This window comes from Scardinius erythrophthalmus (genome assembly GCF_964197995.2).
Source record: "Scardinius erythrophthalmus genome assembly, chromosome: 5".
In the NCBI taxonomy this organism is placed as follows: Eukaryota; Metazoa; Chordata; class Actinopteri; order Cypriniformes; family Leuciscidae; genus Scardinius; species Scardinius erythrophthalmus.
The window spans coordinates 55,139,681-55,162,485 of NC_138225.1; the positions used below are offsets into that span (position 1 = coordinate 55,139,681).

Sequence of the window (22,805 nt, forward strand, 5' to 3'; positions counted from 1 at the left end):
GGTGAGTGAGTGAGTTGGTCAGTGAGTGAGTGAGTGAGTCGGTGGGTGAGTGAGTGAGTAGTGAGTTGGTCAGTGAGTGTGTGAGTCAGTGAGTCGGTGAGTGAGTGAGTGAGTGAGTCAGTGAGTCGGTGGGTGAGTGAGTGAGTGAGTGAGTTGGTCAGTGAGTGAGTGAGTCGGTGGGTGAGTGAGTGAGTGAGTAGTGAGTTGGTCAGTGAGTGTGTGAGTCAGTGAGTCGGTGAGTGAGTGAGTGAGTGAGTGAGTCAGTGAGTGAGTGAGTGAGTGAGTGAGTCAGTGAGTCGGTGGGTGAGTGAGTGAGTGAGTGAGTTGGTCAGTGAGTGAGTGAGTGAGTGAGTGAGTGAGTGAGTGAGTGAGTGAGTGTGTGAGTGAGTCAGTGAGTCGGTGGGTGAGTGAGTGAGTTGGTCAGTGAGTGAGTGAGTGTGTGAGTGAGTGAGTGAGTCAGTGAGTGAGTCAGTGAGTCGGTGGGTGAGTGAGTGAGTGAGTTGGTCAATGAGTGAGTGAGTGTGTGTGTGAGTGAGTCAGTGAGTGAGTCAGTGAGTCGGTGGGTGAGTGAGTGAGTTGGTCAGTGAGTGAGTGAGTGTGTGAGTGAGTCAGTGAGTGAGTCAGTGAGTTGGTGGGTGAGTGAGTGAGTAGTGAGTTGGTCAGTGAGTGTGTGAGTCGGTGAGTGAGTGAGTCGGTGGGTGAGTGAGTGAGTTGGTCAGTGAGTGAGTCAGTCAGTGTGTGTGAGAGTGAGTGAGTGAGTGAGTGAGTGACATCCTAACAACGATTTAAACAACTTTATAGTTCAAGTAATAAAAGTTTTGACAAAAACAAGTTTTATAAAATTATAAACTCCACATTTCAGCCTTTAAACCATTTTTAAGAAGAGTGAAAATGATAAATGTTAATAAATATTCATTTAAAATATGATTGTATATAATAATCTAGATATTATTCTAAGATCCTTATTCTAACATGCTGAATGAAAGTATAAATTCCCTGTCTGACAGTAGGTGGCAGAACACGACTCTGACACACACACGATTCTGACACACACACACGACTCTGACACACACACGACTCTGACACACACGACTCTGACACACACACGACTCCGACACACACGACAGCTGACACAATTAACACTCGTGTCCAAGGCCTTCAGTCACACAGTGATTGAGGCTCGTCTAGTCCTCTGAGACTCCAGTGGGAAAAGACATATCCATAAATCCATTCCTCACATGCCTGACGCTCCTGGTCTCTGCATGAGCCTCGACACACACTTTCCTGCAGTTCTCCACTGTAATCCGTCAGGAATGAGTCCGAGACGCCAGTTCAGCTCACAGATGCAGCTTTAGATTTAACCCTCTGGTGCTCTTCACGTGTCCGTCGAAATGATAATTTCAATGAAATTAATGTACTTTATTTTAGTTCGATAATGTTTTTTTTATTTAATATTTTGTATTTTTAGGGGATTTTATGGTACTAAATTATATCTACGCTTTATTAATAATCCATTTATTCACTTTTTGGGCATAGACCTGAACATTTAATTTCCAACTTAAACTGTGGTAAATCTTGAATGCTTTAGAGCGACAGACTGGCGGACACTTGGCAGATTATTGCTGAAGTGAAAACAGTTTTAAAAAGTGAACTTAAAAAAAAGTTACAGAATTAGAGGAAATTCATTTCTGACCGCGAGGAGCACAAGTGTGACTATTGTTTTCTGGACCATTAAACCTTCTCGAATCATGTCCATTATTTGTGTGTGTTCACACAGCAAGTGCCAAATCCTGAAGATGACGTGATGAAGAAAAACAAAAACAAAACAAAAACAAATGTAGAAGTTTTCTGTAAAAAATTACCGAAGAGCAGCAGAAATGTACAGATAACTTGTATAAGAGTTTATCACTTGTAATGAGAGCTGTATTTAATGAATTATTATACAGCCAGAATAATATAACTCCATTCAGGACACTTGACAGATTATGACATGAAACCAAGTCTTCCTGGACTTCCAGCCATTTATAAACATCTGAAGTACTAAAAATACAATAATAACTCCAATACATGATTATAAATGTATTAAACATGCTTTTAATGCACTACAGAGGCCTCATTAAAACTCATTTGCACAAAAACAAGGATTTTCACAGGAAACGGTGCATCACTCTTGGATGTTACATTCTCTGACCAGGAAAAATACCCACGGGAAGCGCTCCGGGATTCCTGTGCCGTGTGTCAGCGTTTCTGACGGATGTCTTCAGCTGCTGCTTCACCTCTCACTCCAGCTTTCACCATTGTGTTTCAGAGATTTTAAGTTAAGAGTAGAGTGATATTTAGAAACGCGCATCTAGAGATCGACTGATAATCGGTTTGATGTTTTTGAACTATTTTTGATGTTTACATTTTTTGTTGACATGTTTTGTGTCAGTTATGTTTGTTTATATCTGGCCAAAAATGCACAAGTTATCTAACAACTATAAGTTGTTTTACATTAATGTGCATGTGTTAAAGTGCAAGCGTTAAATCATCATTAAATGTTTGTTATTGGACATAAAATAATCTCTGTCAGTATTGGTAATGGATAATCCCGATCTGGTGTGTCTGGTGTGTCCTCAGCTGTACGTGTCGTCGGAGAGCCGCTTCAACACGCTGGCGGAGCTGGTCCATCATCACTCCACGGTGGCGGACGGCCTCATCACCACGCTGCATTACCCGGCGCCCAAACGCAACAAGCCCACCATCTACGGCGTGTCGCCCAACTACGACAAATGGGAGATGGAGCGCACGGACATCACCATGAAGCACAAGCTGGGCGGAGGACAGTACGGAGAGGTGTACGAGGGCGTCTGGAAGAAGTACAGCCTCACTGTGGCCGTCAAAACACTAAAGGTCCGTGACACACACACTGCGTTAGCTCTGCTCACGGCCGTCCGGCTCGCGTTGGCTTTCACCTGCTGTAGTTTCACTCAGTCTTTTCTTTGAGTGACAGATCAGTTTGTTTCAAATTGCTTTTTGCTTTGTTTTTCTTTGTTCGCTTTTAGAGCTGTGAAACGATTAATCACATCCAAAATAAAAGTGTGTGTGTATTGTGTATAATTATTTTGTATATATAAATACACACACATGCATGTGTATATTTAAGAAATATTTGCATGGATATATAATTTATATTTTATAGAAATATAAATATTTTATATATAAATAAGTTTTTCTGAAATATATACACTACTAGTCAAAAGCGTTGGATCAGTAAGATTTTTAATGTTTTAAAAGAGTCTCTTCTGCTCACCAAGGCTGCGTTTATTTGATTTAAAAAACAATAAAAAAATACAGTAATATTGCGAAATATTATTACAATGTAAATCATCTGTTTTCTATGTGAATATAAAGTAAAGTGTAATTTATTCCTGTGATCAAAGCTTGAATGATGAATGTTTCTTGAGCATCAAATCATCATATTAGAGTGATTTCTGAAGGATCATGTGACACTGAAGACTGGAGTAATGATGCTGAACATCAGCTTTGATCACAGGAATAAATTACACTAATATATATTCACATAGGAAATAGTTATTTTAAATGGTCATAATATTTAACAATATTACTGAGCAGAAGAGACTTCTACTTCTGATCCAAAACTTTTGACTGGTGGTGCACATGCATGTGTGTGTATTTACATTTACAAAATAATTATACATAGTACACACACATATATTATGTAAACAAACTTTTATTTTGGATGTGAATAATCGCGATTGATCGTTTCACAGCACTAATTGCTTTGACCTGCTGTAGTTTTATTCATTCTTTTCTTCGAGGTCCACGTTGACATTGATGTGACGAGCTTCTCCCAGTTGACAAATCAGTTTGTTTCAAAACCTCATCAAAGTTATTCGCTTTTTGCGTAGTTTTTCTCTGACCCATCAGAGCGGAGTCTTGGGTCGTGACGGCACTGAATCAGAGCATGAACGTTCTCATCTAAATCACACAGGTTTGTACATAAAACAGGGAATCATTGTTGGGAATTGTTTTTTTGCTCTTGTGCAGGAAGACACGATGGAAGTGGAAGAGTTTTTAAAAGAAGCTGCCGTCATGAAAGAGATCAAACACCCAAACCTGGTGCAGCTGTTAGGTGAGTTTGTGTGTCGGGGCTTCACACACAGGTTTACAGACGCAGACGTCTGATCAAGCACATGACCCACCTCTCTCCTGTGTCCTGCAAGATGATTGCATTACGCTGTGATCCTGTAATGTTCCCATATCTGAAGCGTATGAAGTGCTTCCCAACTAATCTTTAAATAAATAGAGAATACTCCCAAAGTAAACTGAGTCGAATGCCTTGGTGCTGTTTTTGCTCATTTCTTCACAAGGCCACAGCATCTAAAGGCCGGATCGCCGGGGCTGTTCAATCCTGGACGTTTGGGAGTGACTGACTTTGGGAGTTCATATGATGGACTGCACGACTCTATTTACTCTGAATCAGCGTACAAGATTGCAGTCGTTATGACACAGTCTTCTTTTCCCCTGACACGAAGCCTTAAACTCTCTTCATTAAAACACTTTTAGAGATGACGATACCATCAAATAACTCACAGAGGTGGAAAGACTTCTAAATATTTGTAATTAGATGTAAGTATTGCTTAAGGCGAGACACGGCGGGCAAAACATCGTTTTTTTTCACTGATCAATTTTGAGATTTTGGGCTCTTTGTCTTCAATAACATGTCTTCTTTCAGACCTGTGGTGAAAAAAAGTCTGAAATACACATTTAGGTCTTTATTATACTACAGTTTGTCTGTTTGCATCTGTAGATTTCTCCTAAATTCAACAAAAGTTGGCGTTGTAAATCATCCCGCTACTCCACGATCGCTGTCACACACCGCTAGAAAGCTCTCTCTCTCCTGTACAGTGCTGTCGGATCCAAATATGAACATTTCCTTTTTTATCACCAACCAATCGTGAAAGTACAATGGGGCATTTAACTCTAACAGCGAAATCTCATTGGCTGATGTCAACTTTAAAGGCCTTTTTCTCAAAATGGGTTATTTTTCATACTCTGAGCCAGAAATCTCCACTTCAGCAGCTCTTACACACACCAGACTTCCCAGCTGTATTCCTATCTATATTCTTAAGGTTTTTACTGAGGGATTTGTTCAGATTCTGATTTATACAACATTTTATACCTAAAAACGGGGCGAAGATTGATTTTTTTATGGCTGTTGACTCTGATTAATGGAGTGATAAATAGAGATATCCAAAATCCCCTCTGTAAAAACCTTTGACTTTAATATGTCAACAAACTGAAACAAGAATTTTGAATCCGGCTTCATCCATTGTTCAGATTTCTCTTCTGGAAATATATGCAAATTAGCACATATTTAATGAGATACTGCCTAATTTGCATATTTAAACATAAATATTCTAAAAACTTGTAATACAAAAGACATTTGTCTTAATGTCAGTAATCCACTGGGGAAGTTTCATGCTGATATCTATTAGTGACATTTTTTCCCTAGTCACCTGGGGTGTCTCCCCTTAAAGGGATAGTTCACCATAAAAAGGAAATTAAGTTATAACTTACTCACCCTGGTGTTGCTCTAATGCCGTACGCCGTTCTTTTTGGACCAAATATGCAGATTTTAATTTCTTTTTTAAGTCTCACTCTCGCTCGTCCATTCAGTGGCAGTGAAAATAAACCAGCATCAAGCTTTTAAAAAGACTTCGATGCTACGAGTGTCGTGTATTCGACAAAAAAATAAAATCAGAATATGAGCATAGCACATTTTCTAAAACACTCCAAGCGTTAAAGCACGGTTTGACACTTAATCGGCCCGCCGCTGAACTGGATGTTTTGATTGGTTCTCACCCCAGGATCTCATCAGGACTGTGGAAACAGAGAATTGTGATCATAACAGATCATAACACTCAAATTAAAACTGATTATGATCTATAAAATAACGAACACTAAACTAAATAGTTCATTGAAAACCAACATTAAGAAAATGTGTTTTAAAATTTGATTTAAAAAAAAATAAAAAAATAATTCAACCAGAATATTATTGCCAGACTTCATGTGGAATCTGTAGGTCTGTGATTGTGATTGCTGGACAATACATCGAACATGAGCTTCCTTCTCAAACACACGTGTTGATTCTTTTTAATTCACTTCATTTTGGACGATGACTTCACGGTTTATAAATATATAAATAAACTAAATTAATAACCTTTTTACAACAGAAATGAGCCATCACTGATCTTCCTTAAGCTGGACTGTGACGCTCTTTTCTTCTGGACACAAACTTTGCTGCATTATTCTCCTGTTATCTCAGTAAAGCTGCTCTAAACTCTCTGTGTTGTGAAAGCGCTGTATAAATAAATCCTGCGGATGTTCTGTGTTCGTCTCTTATGTCAGGCGTCTGCACACGGGAACCTCCCTTCTACATCATCACAGAGTTCATGACGCACGGGAACCTGCTGGATTACCTGCGCGAGTGCAACCGGCAGGAGGTGAACGCTGTGGTGCTGCTCCACATGGCCACGCAGATCTCCTCCGCCATGGAGTACCTGGAGAAGAAGAACTTCATACACAGGTGAGCAGAACTGCAGATGTGACGCCCACACTAGCCATGTCAAAACTGTCGACTTCGGTACCAAGTCGATACTGAAATTGTAAAACTGTGAGGCTCTGAGCGGAATCATGAACGCCTCTGATTGGCCGCTGTGTTCACGAGCTCATCGGATATGTCTGTGATTGGCTGCAATGATCAGCGCTTCAAAAACATATTACTGAGTTTTCCTGTCACACGATTCCAGTTTTAACATTCTATGCACAACAAAATCAGATACAGGACAAAGGGACAACGTCGAATTAGTAACTATTATGAATGACGTTTCCAGTTACAATCTGGCTCTGGTTTCAGGGATCTAGCTGCCCGTAACTGCTTAGTTGGGGAAAACCACCTGGTTAAAGTGGCAGATTTTGGACTGAGTCGCCTGATGACGGGAGACACATACACCGCCCACGCCGGAGCCAAGTTTCCCATTAAATGGACCGCACCGGAGAGCCTGGCCTATAACAAGTTCTCCATCAAGTCCGATGTGTGGGGTAAGCAAAGATCAGTGAAACGCTGATGCTGTTGATGCTTGTGTCGAACTGACATTCTTGCTTGAACTCTTCAGCATTTGGAGTCCTGCTTTGGGAGATCGCCACCTATGGGATGTCTCCGTATCCTGGAATTGACTTGTCCCAAGTTTACGAGCTACTAGAGAAAGATTACCGCATGGACCGACCCGAGGGATGCCCGGAGAAAGTCTATGAGCTCATGACGGCCTGTAAGCAGCTCTTCAGATTATTTAAGAAAAGTGACTCCAATAGGATTACAAGTAAACTGTATCCTCCCCTCGCACTGTGTAACATATCTGTCCCTCGCGGGTCAAAATGACCCGAAGCCCTAAAATTATACTTCATTTTTTTTTTTTTGTCCAGAAAGTTTATTTTATTTCATTTAGATATTTTTTCTATTTTTTAATGCACATTTTTTGGGAGATTTTATTTATTTTATTTACCTTTAAATTACTAGATTCGATCAATAAATAATAAATAAATAGTAATTTAAGCACATTCCTCACATTTTTTTCAACTTAAATTAAAAACAACTCACAATTTCATGCATAACCGTTTTAAATCAGCTCAAAATATCTTACTTTGGGGGTCTTTGCAGACCTCTTGTGGAAAGTAAATAATATAATATATAATATATAAGATAAATAATTTCTTGCCACTAGATGGCGCTATAGCTCTATATGGAGTAAATGAGCTGTTCCGCTGGGTCCTAAAGTCAGCTTTCTTCAGTGTGCATTCAAATACACATGTGGACATTATAAATTCTTTTTGCAGAAAAGTTTTAGCATTTTTAGTTTGATTTTTGAGCATTTTTAGGTTTTTCTATGTGTACTGAAGCATTCCTCACATTCCATTCATTCCTAAGGGGGTCAAATTGACCCGATTTGAAGGATTGAAGGATTTGTTACTATTTTAAATTTTGACCACAAAACTCCTTGTATTCGTGGTTCAAGTGTGACAAACGTCCTCAGGTCTTGGACCCCTTTGATGAACATTACATTTTTAAATTAAAAATGAATTAGTTTCGGGTCAAAATGAATACAACTACAGGTCTTAAGTTGCCCTTTGGACTGACTTTAGAGTTTCTGTCTTTAGGCTGGAGATGGACCCCTGCAGAGCGGCCTTCTTTTGCTGAAACCCACCAGGCGTTTGAGACTATGTTTCAAGAGTCCAGTATCTCTGATGGTATGACTTTATCTCTGGAGGTATAGAGAGATTTGCATGTACCTTTCTTGTGGCTCATGTTTTAAATGTTCTTGGGTTGCAGAGGTGGAGAAAGAGTTGGGGAAGAAAGGTAAGAAGCTGCCACTGGGTCCAATACAACAGGCCCCAGAACTTCCCACTAAGACGAGGACACTACGAAGACATATGGACAGTAGGGATGGTGACAGCCCGGGTAAGCTGTGCTCTGTCTAGTTAAAGGGATAGTTCACCCAAAAATTTAAATTAGCCCATGATTTACTCGCCCTCGAGTCATCCTAGGTGTATAAGACATTCTTCTCTCAGACAAATACAATTGGAGTTATATTAAAAAATGTCCTGGCTCTTCCAAGCTTTATAATGACAGTGAATGGTTGTTTCTGTTTTGAAGTCCATAAAAGTGAATCTATCCATCATAAAAGTGCATCTGTCCATCATAAAAGTGCATCTATCCATCATAAAAGTGCATCTATCCATCATAAAAGTGCATCTATCCATCATAAAAGTGCATCTATCCATCATAAAAGTGCATCTATCCATCATAAAAGTTAATAAAGGCCTTCTGAAGAGAAGTGATGCGTTTGTGTAAAAAAAATACCCATATTTAACACATTACAAAGTAAAATTCTAGCTTCCGGCCAAACGAACATATGCAGTCTACTTATGCCTAAAGCACAACTTGCGCAACTCATGACATCAGAAGTAGCGTAGTGCGTCATGGCGGAGCGTAAATATCAGCGATACGTCGCATTACTCGCATAAGTTGCGCTTTAGACTTAAGTGGAATCCGGATGTTCATTTGGCCTGAAGCTGGTTATTTTACTTTATAAAGTTTTAAATATGGATATTTTTCTTGCACAACTGCATGGCTTTGCTTCAGAAGGCCTTTATTAACCGGGAGCCTGTGGAGCACTTTATCATGGATAGATGCACTTTTATGATGGATAGATGCACTTTTATGATGGATAGATGCACTTTTATGATGGATAGATGCACTTTTATGATGATAGGTGCACTTTTATGATGGATAGATGCACTTTTATGATGGATAAATGCACTTTTATGATGGATAGATGCACTTTTATCATGGATAGATGCACTTTTATGATGGACAGATGCACTTTTATGATGGATAGATGAACTTTTATCATGGATAGATGCACTTTTATGATGGACAGATGCACTTTATGATGGACAGATGCACTTTTATCATGGATAGATGCACTTTTATGATGGATAGATGCACTTTTATGATGGATAGATGCACTTTTATGATGGATAAATGCACTTTTATGATGGATAGATGCACTTTTATCATGGATAGATGCACTTTTATGATGGACAGATGCCCTTTTATGATGGATAGATGCACTTTTATCATGGATAGATGCACTTTTATGATGGACAGATGCACTTTTATGATGGATAGATGCACTTTTATGATGGATAAATGCACTTTTATGATGGATAGATGCACTTTTATGATGGATAGATGCACTTTTATCATGGATAGATGCACTTTTATGATGGACAGATGCACTTTTATCATGGATAGATGCACTTTTATGATGGACAGATGCACTTTTATGATGGATAGATGCACTTTTATCATGGATAGATGCACTTTTATGATGGACAGATGCACTTTATGATGGACAGATGCACTTTTATCATGGATAGATGCACTTTTATGATGGATAGATGCACTTTTATGATGGATAGATGCACTTTTATGATGGATAGATGCACTTTTATGATGGATAAATGCACTTTTATGATGGATAGATGCACTTTTATCATGGATAGATGCACTTTTATGATGGACAGATGCACTTTTATGATGGATAGATGCACTTTTATGATGGATAGATGCACTTTTATGATGGATAAATGCACTTTTATGATGGATAGATGCACTTTTATGATGGACAGATGCACTTTTATGATGGACAGATGCACTTTTATGATGGATAAATGCACTTTTATGATGGATAGATGCACTTTTATCATGGATAGATGCACTTTTATGATGGACAGATGCACTTTTATGATGGATAGATGCACTTTTATCATGGATAGATGCACTTTTATGATGGACAGATGCACTTTTATGATGGATAGATGCACTTTTATCATGGATAGATGCACTTTTATGATGGACAGATGCACTTTTATGATGGATAGATGCACTTTTATGATGGATAAATGCACTTTTATGATGGATAGATGCACTTTTATCATGGATAGATGCACTTTTATGATGGACAGATGCACTTTTATGATGGACAGATGCACTTTTATGATGGATGGATGCACTTTTATGATGGATAGATGCACTTTTATGATGGATGGATGCACTTTTATGATGGATAGATGCACTTTTATGATGGACAGATGCACTTTTATGATGGACAGATGCACTTTTATGATGGACAGATGCACTTTTATGATGGATAGATGCACTTTTATCATGGATAGATGCACTTTTATGATGGACAGATGCACTTTTATGATGGATAGATGCACTTTTATCATGGATAGATGCACTTTTATGATGGACAGATGCACTTTTATCATGGATAGATGCACTTTTATGATGGACAGATGCACTTTTATGATGGATAGATGCACTTTCATCATGGATAGATGCACTTTTATGATGGACAGATGCACTTTTATGATGGACAGATGCACTTTTATGATGGATAAATGCACTTTTATAATGGATAGATGCACTTTTATCATGGATAGATGCACTTTTATGATGGATAAATGCACTTTTATGATGGATAGATGCACTTTTATCATGGATAGATGCACTTTTATGATGGATAAATGCACTTTTATGACGGATAGATGCACTTTTATGATGGACAGATGCACTTTTATGGACTTCAAAACAGAAACAGCCATTCACTGCCATTATAAAGCTTGGAAGAGGAAATTTTTTAATATAACTCTGTATTCGTCTGAAAGAAGAATGTCATATACACCTAGGATGGCTTGAGGGCGAGTAAATCATGGGCTAATTAAAATTTTTGGGTGAACTATCCATTTAATTCCCTGTGATTAGTGAGCGATACTAATAAGAGTTGAACCCTTTGCAGACGCAGCAGAGCCTGAGTTCCCGATGATCCCGAGGCCTCTCCTCGACAGCAACTTGAACGAAGATGATCGGCTCTTGACTAAAGATAAAGATAAGTTCCGGATGAATCCCTTCAGTTACATCAAGAAAAAGAAGAGAACGGCTCCGGCGCCCCCGAAACGTTCCAGCTCCTTCGGGAAGATGGATGGGCACCTGGATCGGAGAGGACTGGGTCCCGATTGCAGGGATGATTTCAACAACGGGGCTTCCGCCAATGATGCCTTGCAAGGCATTGACCCTTCCAAATTGATTGGGTCCGGAGTCACCAATGGAGCCCTAGTGTATCCCGGTCAGCTCTTCCCTTCTCATTCAAGGAAAAAGGGCACGGGAATAACATCAGGGAAACTCGCCACAACTCTGCCAGCAGAAGAAGACCCAATGTCAAACTCAAAGCGCTTCCTAAGGTCTTCATCCGCATCTTGCATGCCTCCTGGATCGGAGCGATCCGAATGGAAATCGGTCACTTTGCCTCGCGACATCCAGTCTTCTCACTTCGAGTCGGGAACCATCGGAGGCAAGCCGGCTTTGCCACGCAAAAAAGCAGATTGCATGTCGAGAGGTGGAACCCTTACCCCGCCTCCACGCCTTCCCAAGAAAACCGAGGATGCGTCGGATGAAGTCTTCAAGGACTCGGAGTCTAGTCCTGGATCAAGTCCTTTGACTCTGACGCCGAAGCTCGGGAGACGCCCGCAAACCGAAACCTCTAAAACAAGTGCCTTGCAAGCAGAGCTCTTCAAGCCCAATGTGTTTCCCACTCTGGATGAAATCAGACCTCGTAGGCTCAAGCAAACCTCGGAAATCCCTGGACAAAGAGAAAGGGAGAAGGGAAAGTTTGCGAAACCAAAACCTGCTCCTCCTCCTCCGCCTCCCGTCTCGAGCACCAAATCTGGGAAGACTTCGAGGAGTCCTACTTTTGATGTGTCTTCGGATACCAAAATCAAGGGTTCTGAAGTGAATCCTCCTAATCCCGGTTCCACAGAACTAGGCAAGGGAAGTCTTTCCCAAGAAAGTGCCAAGAAATTGCAGAAAAACACCTCGAAAGTTCCTCCCGCTAAAACCTCTCCTGTTTCTCCGAGTGCTCAGCTTCCGGGAATGGGAACGACTGCCGGAGACCCCGGATCGAACTTCATTCCTCTCATAACGACTCGTCGTTCGTTGAGGAAAACGCGCCAGCCGTCGGAAAGACTCTCCAACTCCTGCATCACGCGCGAGATGGTCTTGGACAGCACGGATATTCTGCGAGCCGCGATCGGACGGATCTCGGAGCAAACCGGGAGCCATAGTGCCGTGCTGGAGGCCGGGAAGAACCTCTCCAAGTTTTGCGTGAGCTTCGTCGAGTCTATCCAACAGATGCGCAACAAGTTCGCTTTCCGAGAAGCCATCAATAAGTTGGAGAGCAGTCTTCGCGAGCTGCAGATCTGCCCTGCGGCCACCGGGGGAGCCAACACTCCTCAAGACTTTTCCAAGCTGCTTTCCTCCGTCAAGGAGATCACTGACATCGTTCAGAGGTAGCGGAGAAAAGCTCGGATGCAATCGATACCTAGATTCTTCTCTAAGTGGACGTACTCTTCAAGGGAACCCACCTCATGCCAAACAGAGAAACATTTACGAGCAACACTAAAGCAGGGGAAAGGTCCCCGAAGGTTCGTTTGGCGATCTTTAGGTAGAAAGGTCCAATGCCATCGACTCGAGTCGTGTTTCTAAGCAATTCCACAACTTGACTTTGACTTTTCTTGCATTTTCTCAAAGCGAGCATTATCTCAACATTGCAGGTGATTGTGACCGAGAAACGCCTCACAATTTCCAATATTTTTTTAGGGATCAAAATATATTTGATTACAAAAAAAGATCATAGTATTGACAAAGACTGAACTCTTTTTCTCCGTGTGGTTTGGTCGAGGATGTGAACGGTCCCTGTGAAATGAGGAAACCGACTGATCAAGTATTGTATGATTGCAACACTGTGCCATGAATGACGTTTAACCGATGGGGTTGTAAAGTCGGCGCGGTTTTCCCAGCTTTTCCTGATCCTGGCAAGGGTTTTGAACAAGTGTTCCTTCAGCACAATCACTACATACAGCACATGACTTTCCCAAATACACAGTGGCCTTAAAGAGCGAATGAAACACTACTGTCTCGAGGAGAAAGACTTGGAGGTGAGAATCGGAGCTTAAGAAGCAGTGTATGTACAGATGTGTTTATTGTGATGTCCTTCATTTACCACTTGATGTCATTTGAGAGGTTTTCCACACGCCGCTGACGGAAACAGCTTTATCCAATGACCACACGCCTGTCTTAAAATGATCATTCTCATGAGGATGTCTGAGTCAATGACTGTCTTACTAAAAGCTTGTGTAATTGAAATAATGCAGTTGTTTTCAGTATTAGTTTGTCTTCTGACTGTGACGCCTGAGGAGAAAGCCAACCACAAGCTGCCTTTAATTCAACATGGTACTTCCAGTGTTGACTTTTCATGTTTTTTGTTTTGTTTTTGTCTCTTCAGAATCATGCCACTACTTTTTACATGTGTATTCAAGCCTCACCCTTTTGTAGACTCATCTTTTGTAAATACACGTCACTTGCTTTCTCTTTTCAGTTGATTCTTCCTGTAACCTTGGTGCAATTTTGTGTTGCATAAAATGCAAAGAAATTTTGCTACTTGAACAACATAAAGAGTTCATGTTGCTGTGCTGTCCATTCTCTGTCCTAGTGCGGTCATTATGCAGATGAGGTTCTGGTCTTCATTTTAAACATGGTTGTTAGGGAATCACGGAAATTGAATACTGTGTTTGGGGGGGTTTATGGTATGTTTATGGTAATCATAAAATAAATGTAAAACCGATGATTTAAACAAATATACATTTCAACGTATACGTGTTGATGAAAAAAAACTAGTTATATAAAATGATAAACTTCCCATTTTAGCCTTTAAACAATTTTTTTTTTGGTCAAATAAAAAGCCAAGTTTTATTGGAAGACAATTTAAAAAAAAGAAAGGAAAAAAAGATACATTTACAATCTTACAGATGTCTCTTTACCAATAATATTTTATTAAAAATTAACAAATATAAACAAACCATCCCATACCTGACCTGTTTACATTGACTTGAAAAGGTGATGAAGGAATGTTAAAGGGGTGGTTGATTATGATTTGACTTTTGTAACTTTAGTTAGTGTGTAATGTTGCTGTTTGAGCATAAACAACATCTGCAAATACACAACGCTCAAAGTTCAGAGCAAAGGGAGAGATTTGCTTTTAAAGAAATCACTTTTTATGGACTACAACAAATGGCTGGTAGAGACTACACCACATTCCTCCCGGGTTAGTGACATCACCAACCCTAAAATTTACATAAATCCCGCCCCCGGGAACACGCAGTCCATGTTGAGAAGAGGAAGAGTTGTTGTAGTCGAGCACATTTGTGAGTCAGCTCAAACTGCAGCATCCGTCCTTTCACATGCAATAGAAAGTCACTCTGTGTGCATCTCACAACAGTTCCTATACGAGCCATTTATAGATTAACATGATATGCTAATTGAAGATAGTTAACTCCACTACAGCAACATAAATTCATCAACTAATTCACAGACGTCCTGTTGTCCTATCCATCTTTGTCTGACTCCATTTAAACATAAAAGGCAGTTTCTGTCATTATAGTGTGTTTCTGTCATTATAGTGTGTGTCTGCGTGAGGTGATCGGAGCTGCTAACACGCAAACACACAAGCTCTTGAAGCTCCGCCCCCTGTGCCGGGAGCAGCAGCTCATTTGCATTTAAAGGGCCAGACACAAAACTGCGTTTTTGCAAACCCTCAAAAAGTGACAACTTTAACATGCTATGAATAATTATCTGTGGGGTATTTTGAGCTAAAACTTCACACACACACACACACTCTGGGGACATCAGAGACTTATTTTACATCTTGTGAAAAGGGCATTATACCACCCCTTTAAAGCCATTTTTTTAAAGGTACACTAACTTTTTTGTTTTTGTTCAAAATGAACAAAATGTAAACAAGTCAATACATACAAAATGTGTTTTTGTCTTGACCTGATTCACTATGGTAACCTTTTATAAGAGTTTATATGATAGATATATCGAGATAAAATGAATATATTATATATTTAAATTCTGATTATACATAATATTCTAATCTAGATTTTTTGAATTCCCACAAATTCACGCGCTGAAAGGGCGGCCTGTAGAATAAGCAACAGAACCTCGCTTTTATTCCATTAAATTGTAGCCTTTTGAAGATTAATAATCACATTTGGCCATATCTCAATTACTGTTTGCCGTCCCCACATTTAAAACCTCTTGAAATCATAATTAAGACTTTTCTTACACCACTGAAAATGTGATAAAACCTGGTTTGTTCAGAATGAAACCGAGTCGTTTTCTGTCTAGAGCATATTTAATGTTGTCATTAAAATCAAAATGTCAACATTTTAAAATCATATACATACACAAAAACAGATTTTCAAACGTTAGCACAGCTCATTCAGAGTTTATACATATGTACTGTTTTTACTCGGTCATTCAGACAGAGACGGTTCATCGCTTTCTTCAGCTGGGCCGGAGTAAAACGAGCCGTTTCGAGAGTTCGTGACCGTCTTCTTTCTGCGTGAGGAGTCACATCACCAACAGACATGGCCTTATATACAGCAGCTGAATCAGATCTCATATGGTACGTACACTGAATTAAGACACAGATGCTGCTTCACAAGAAGTCTCGTGTTGTTGTGTTAATATACAAGCCAATGGCGCAGACATTTACTGTACAGGCTAAACAACTGGAGCTTTTCCATCACATTTCATAGATCTATACAAAAACAGTTGCAGTGCTGTAAAACCAAACTCAACTCCAAACTGTGTTGAGCTAGTAAAGATTAAACCGTGATAGTAATAATATTAACATGAATAACAATAAGGCAACATAAAATAACAGTGGTAAGGACAGACGAACGAACGAACGAATGATCAAGGAGCAGAAGAGAAGAAAGAATCATCTTTCCATAAAGTGTCTTCGATTCATAAAGCTGTCCAACCCTTGACACTCGCGCTTCCGTTTTAAACCTGGGATCTCGTGGAATCAATTGACGTTTACAGATACGTATGCGTTATTCAGAGTGCTTTATCTACAGGGGCATCAGACGGGCGTCCCATCGGTGACCGACCCGAGAAGACAGATTCTCCTGAACAAGAAACTCATCACAATCATGTTTTTAGCTACAGGTCTCGTTTCTCAGGGCGTTGATGAATGTGACGAGCTAGAAAACGAATATCAATAAAAAAAAAAGAGACTGATTGGTGTTCAGCAGATTCTTCTCTCCTAAACCGATGCGTCACGTGATTAGTCGGAGGATGATGAGGAAATAAGAAAACACTGAGCAAGAAAGATAGACAGATGAAGAGAAAGATACGAGCTAATGAGCGCATGTAGCCGTGACACCTCCCCCCCTTCTGGGCTGAGACCGGGCCGTGTGTTGAAGATGATGATGATGATGATGATGGTCATTAACAGCCACACCCCTCCCGCTGCGGCTGGGGTTCGTGAGTGTGATGATGATGATGATGATGATGATGAAGAGGAAGATGATGTCATTAACAGCCACACCCTTCCCGCTGCGGCTGGGGTTCATGCGTGTGTGTGTAATGATGATGATGATGATGATGAAGATGGTCATTAACAGCCACACCCCTCCCGCTGCGGCTGGGGTTCGCTGGTGATCCGGCCTCCCTGCGGCGCTGATGGTTTGTGTTGAACACCTGATTCTGCTGCGTTCAGATCCAGACTGCCATCCTGAATGTTCTGGTAGATCTTCTTCGCCGCCTCCAGGAAAGCATCTTCCACATTCTCACCTCTGCGACAACAAACACACGACTGTCATCTATAAACTTACAAGAGTTCAACACTCTGATTATAAGTATGCCATGTTTATAGTATATAGTGAGTACTGAGAATATAGTGAATACTGATAATATTGTGAGTTCTGAGAATATAGTGAGTACTCAGTATATAGTGAGTAGAGTATATAGTGAGTAGTGAGTACTGAATTTATAGTGGGTATATAATGAGTGGTAAGTACTGAGTATATAAAGTAAGTACTGAGAATATAGAGATTACTGAGTATATAGTGAGTACACAGTATATAGTGAGTACTGAGTATATAGTGGGTATATAGTGAATGGTGAACACTGAGTATATATATTAAATACTGAGTATATAGTGAGTACTGAGTATATAGTGAGTACTAGGGAGTACTGAGTATATAGTGAGTACTAGGGAGTACTGAGTTTATAGTGAGTACTGAATTTATAGTGGGTATATAGTGAGTACTGAGTATATTAGTGAGTGTATAGTGAGTACTGGGTATATAGTGAGTACTGAGTATATTAGTGAGTGTATAGTGAGTACTGAGTATATATAGTAAATACTGAGTATATAGTGAGTACTGAGGGTTGCGACGTTCGTCTGTTATAGGACAACTTAGTTTGAATAAAATTAATATTTGTTTAGTGTTCAATGTTGTTATCAATAAAGATACGCGGATGGGGTATTAGTTCATCCGCAACCGCATCACATAACTCATCATCCGCACCAATGTTTTTGACCAAATTTCAAAGCCGCACCCGTCCGCCATCCGCTGATTGTTTTGCGGTCTATGGACGATGCAATGCTCTGCTGATGCAAGCCGCAAGAAAGCCCTTGTCTGTTCTAGAAAGGATGCAGCAAAGATATTTAATGCTAATGTATGAGGCATAGGCCTACGCTGAGTTTCATTCATTTATGATGAGATGCGCTCTAGTTCACAATGCAATGCAAGTAAACGCGGCGCATCGGAGCCTCCATGTCACGGTTATTATATTGTCTCCTGTATTTGCTTTTTATTTATTCAATACATGCAATTGGTTGATGAAATATTTATTAAAATTAAGATACAATTTGTACAAAACGAAAACAAAGCAAAACTTAATGAAGTGGTAAAAATCATGTCTGACGATTTACAAAACAAAACTTCATTAAGTGGTAAAAACCATGTCTCCCGATTGCAAATGTTCATTGCTAATGTTTATTATTGCAAATGTTTTTCATTTGTTTAATAAATCTCATAATGATGGCACATCACTATATCATAGCTTTTATTTCTATCTCAAATGAGTGGCGGTCGGTCAGGGGGTAGCTACTTGGCAAAGAATCAAATACAGTTGGAAACGACGTGGACCATTAATAACACAGACTGTTAACAATTGTTTTTAATTAGTATTTAAACATTCTCTATGATAAAAAAAAAATTTAATAACACGGTTTTGGCGGTTATAGAGTTGTAATGACGGTGTTCAACTATAACCGTCGGTCTCACGGTTATATACTAACCGTCACACCCCTAGTGAGTACTGAGTATATAGTGAGTACTGAGTATATTAGTGAGTATATAGAGAGTACTGAGTAAATTAGTGAGCATGTAGTGAGTACTGAGTATATAAGAGAGTACTGAGTATATAGTGAGTACTGAGTATATTAGTGAGTATATAGAGAGTACTGAGTAAATTAGTGAGCATGTAGTGAGTACTGAGTATATAAGCGATTACTGAGTATATAGTGAGTACTGAGTATATTAGTGAGTATATAGTGAGTACTGAGTATATTAGTGAGCATATAGTGAGTACTGAGTATATAAGCGAGTACTGAGTATATAGTGAGTACTGAGTATATTAGTGAGTATATAGTGAGTACTGAGTATATTAGTGAGTATATAGAGAGTACTGAGTAAATTAGTGAGCATGTAGTGAGTACTGAGTATATAAGCGAGTACTGAGTATATAGTGAGTACTGAGTATAATAGTGAGTATATAGTGAGTACTGAGTATATTAGTGAGTATATAGTGAGTACGGAGTATATAAGTGAGTATATAGTGAGAGATGTATTCTGCTGATGTCTGGACTCTATTGTCTGGGGTTCAGGGAAATACACACAGATGGTTCAATATGTCAGTAATGCTATGAAAATTAATACTGCATTTTACAGCACACGGCATGCTGGAATAACTCACGTCTTGGCGCTGGCCTCCAGGAACAGCAGACCTGAGGATGAAACACACTGATGAGGATCAGGACTCAACGCAGCTCCACATCACATGAGGACAGGCTTTACTCACCGTTCTCTTCAGCAAACTGCTTGGCCTCCTCGTACGTCACGTCTCGCTGGGCTTCCAGATCTGCTTTGTTTCCTATGAGTATAATAACCTGCACAAGCACAAGGGAAACATCTCTCTCAGAGCCAAACCACCCCAACGTCTTACGAGCATAAACTTTAACTGCATGTTCTGGGTGGTTGTTAGGGTGTTTCTAGGCAGCTGCTAGGGCACTGTTATGTCATTGCTAGGCAGTTGGAGGTGGTTGCTAGGGCGATGCTAGGTTTCATAGATGGTTGCTAAGGGGTTGCTAGGTAGTTTCTATGTTATCAGTCCTGTACATTGCCCTTTATATGTCAATAGAGGCCAACCCTGTGTTATCTACAATGTTCTGGTGCTGAGATATGGCTTATTCATGCAGATAAAGCTCAGATATGGGTGACTAGGCTGTTGTGGGTGGTTGTTAGAGCATTGATAGGGTGATTTCAGTGGTTGCTAGGGCGTTGCTTAGTCGTCATAGATGGATGCTAAGGAGTTGCTAGTTCTTATGTTATCAATACTATTTATTGTCCTGTCAAATAGACGCCAACCCTATGGTAATACAATGTGCTGGTGCTGAGACATGGCTTATTCATGCAGATGTGGTTGCTAGGGTGTTGTGGGTGGTTGCTAGGAAGTTGGCAGAGAGTTCTGGGTGGTTGCTACAGTGTTTCTAGGCAGCTGCTATGGCATTGTTATGTGATCGCTAGGCAGTTGCTCAGATGTTATGGGTGGTTGCAAGGGCATTGCTAGGGTGTTGTGAGTGGTTGCTAGGGCATTGCTGGGTGGTTGCTAGGGCATTGCTAGTGTAATTTCACTGGTTAGTAGGCAGTTCCTATGTTATAAGTAAATTTCAATAGAGGCCAACCCGATGTTACTATGTTGTGGAGCTGAGATATGGCTTATTCATGCAGATATGGTTGCTAGGGTGTTGTGGGTGGTTGCCAGGGCGTTGCTAGTGTAATTTCAGTGGTTACTAGGCAGTTTCTATGTTATAAGTACATGTCAATAGAGGCCAACCCGATGTTACTACGATGTTGTGGTGCTGAGGTATGGCTTATTCATGCAGATATGGTTGCTAGGGTGTTGTGGGTGGTTGCTAGGGAATTGCTAGTGTAATTTCAGTGGTTACTAGGCAGTTCCTATGATATAAGTACATGCCAATAGAGGCCAACCCGATGCTGTGGTGCTGAGACATGATTTACTGGTGCACATGCTGTCGGACGGAGGCTTGGACTCACAGTGTTGGGGTTGGTGAGGTTCCTGGCGTCGGTCAGCCAGCTGCTGAGGTGATTGTATGTGCTTCTCCTGTACAGACACATGTGATTAAACACTCGTCGTCAGACCCTAAATGAGCCGCACCAGTTGAGTGACAGCTGTGCAGACGCTAGAGGTCAGGTTTCGGGTCGGGAACGCGGGATTGAAATAGTGTGCGCAGGACAGTTTAGTAAAATGATCTATGAATAATTTTTGTTTTATTTTATTTTCACCTGTTCAACCACAGCAAAGTTTCGTAATTCGTAAGTCCGTTCTCTTTTTCTCTTGTGTGCTGAGGGGCCGCTTGGTGAAACTGAGTTTGTAAATGTATTTTTTTAATTATCGTTGCAAGCAATTATAAAACACAGCATATAGAGAAACGGACCTCAGGTTCAGGCCTAAAATATGACTGTAATGGTCGGGTCGGGTCAAATGATTTTGTGTGCGGGCTTCAGTTTAAAGCCCGTGCACACCTGTAGCACACACACCTGGTGATGTCGTAGACCATTAGCGCTCCCGCGGCTCCTCTGTAGTAGCTGCGCGTGACGGCTCTGAAGCGCTCCTGGCCCGCCGTGTCCCAGATCTGAAGCTTGATCTTCTGCCCGCTCACCTCGATGATCCTGGTGCCGAACTCCACGCCGATGGTGTGCGGGCAGTCGGCCATGACTGAGGACAGCAGAACACACACACACACACACACACACACACACACACACACACACTACGGCTTTACCACTCATTCAAGACAACGTGATTCTTGTTATGCAACAGAACATCTGCATTCATAAATAAATAGGAGTGTAATGATACCCTTGTGTCACGATTCGATACATATCACGATGTGTGAACTTATTGTGAGACATATGAAATGAACTGTAAGAATAGTCTTGGACTTGGTGCTGAAACCCAAAGCACAGGACAACAGAGACAGAATGACCAGAATAACAATATTCATGATTCTGAAGCTGAAAACACAGAATTATTTCAGACTAATATGCTTGATCTCTTTCACAGACTAGATATATTTAAAATAATGTAGGACACTTTTTACACAAATATTCCCCCATTGCATTATTATACATTATATATGTAAGGGATAATGTATAGTGAGCCGGTTGTTATAGTGAATAACAACCCCGACAGGCTGAACGGGATCCCGACGCGAAGCGAAGTCTTGACAGCCTGAAGGGGTTGTTATTCACTATAACGACCGGCTCACTATACATTATCCCGCTTATTACATGGCTACCTACAAAATAAATAAATAATTTGACACAAATTATTTATTTAAAAAGGAGTTTATTGATTTAAAAACGATTGTATTGCTTCCGCTAAAGAAAATAGTCCGTTCCGCGTCCATAGCAACGCGCTGTTTTTCATGGCAACGGTGTGTTATACTCCGCAGCGTCTGTTATCAAGAAATAACACACCGCATTCTACATTGGAATTCAGCCAAGCCATGTAATAAAATAGTTTAATGTAGTTCTGACACTAAAACTCTGAAAACTTGAATTTTTTTCTCACAGTAATTTTTATTTTTGTGTGAACTATCCACGATACATATTGTTTTAGTATTGCGATATATTGTCACACCCCTATAAATAAATCTAAAGCAAAACTTAAATGCATAAATAAGAAGCAGACTTTAGTTCATCTTCAGAAACCCATCAGGAGTTTGTTTACTCTATTGAAGTGCTTTATATGATGAACAGATTTACTGTAAGCTTCAATCAGTGAACGTATATACAGTGACCGTGTCTCTTCAGAAGACCTGCATCAAACTGCTCATATTTCAGGATCTCTTTATGAATGTTTTGAAGCGTCAGAATCTTGGATGAATAGACTGTTGATGGACAGAACTCTCTCAGATTTCATTAAAAACTCCTTCATTTGTGTTTGAAGA

At 40.2% G+C, this 22,805-nt stretch overlaps 2 protein-coding genes across 5 annotated transcripts in view; one reads left to right on the forward strand and one right to left on the reverse strand.

The window, feature by feature from the left end:
* Window positions 1–14,167, forward strand: part of abl1 (c-abl oncogene 1, non-receptor tyrosine kinase) — a 40,251-nt gene extending 26,084 nt beyond the window's left edge. For all 4 annotated transcript variants that reach the window (XM_081365637.1, XM_081365636.1, XM_081365638.1 and 1 more), the window contains 8 exons: window positions 2,620–2,892; window positions 4,051–4,135; window positions 6,415–6,592; window positions 6,923–7,107; window positions 7,182–7,334; window positions 8,221–8,310; window positions 8,393–8,521; window positions 11,433–14,167. In XM_081365637.1, the coding sequence (XP_081221763.1) occupies window positions 2,620–2,892; window positions 4,051–4,135; window positions 6,415–6,592; window positions 6,923–7,107; window positions 7,182–7,334; window positions 8,221–8,310; window positions 8,393–8,521; window positions 11,433–12,982 (2,643 nt within the window). In that variant the 3' untranslated portion in view covers window positions 12,983–14,167. The remainder of the gene's footprint in view (window positions 1–2,619; window positions 2,893–4,050; window positions 4,136–6,414; window positions 6,593–6,922; window positions 7,108–7,181; window positions 7,335–8,220; window positions 8,311–8,392; window positions 8,522–11,432) is intronic.
* Window positions 14,168–15,869: 1,702 nt separating this feature from the next.
* The window catches only part of rab14l (RAB14, member RAS oncogene family, like), a gene marked incomplete at its 5' end in the record, with an annotated part of 7,423 nt that continues 487 nt past the window's right edge, over window positions 15,870–22,805 (reverse strand). Inside the window, 5 exons of the mRNA XM_081367301.1 lie at window positions 15,870–17,334; window positions 19,526–19,556; window positions 19,631–19,718; window positions 20,887–20,953; window positions 21,391–21,568. Of these exons, the coding sequence (XP_081223427.1) occupies window positions 17,157–17,334; window positions 19,526–19,556; window positions 19,631–19,718; window positions 20,887–20,953; window positions 21,391–21,568 (542 nt within the window). The 3' untranslated portion in view covers window positions 15,870–17,156. The remainder of the gene's footprint in view (window positions 17,335–19,525; window positions 19,557–19,630; window positions 19,719–20,886; window positions 20,954–21,390; window positions 21,569–22,805) is intronic.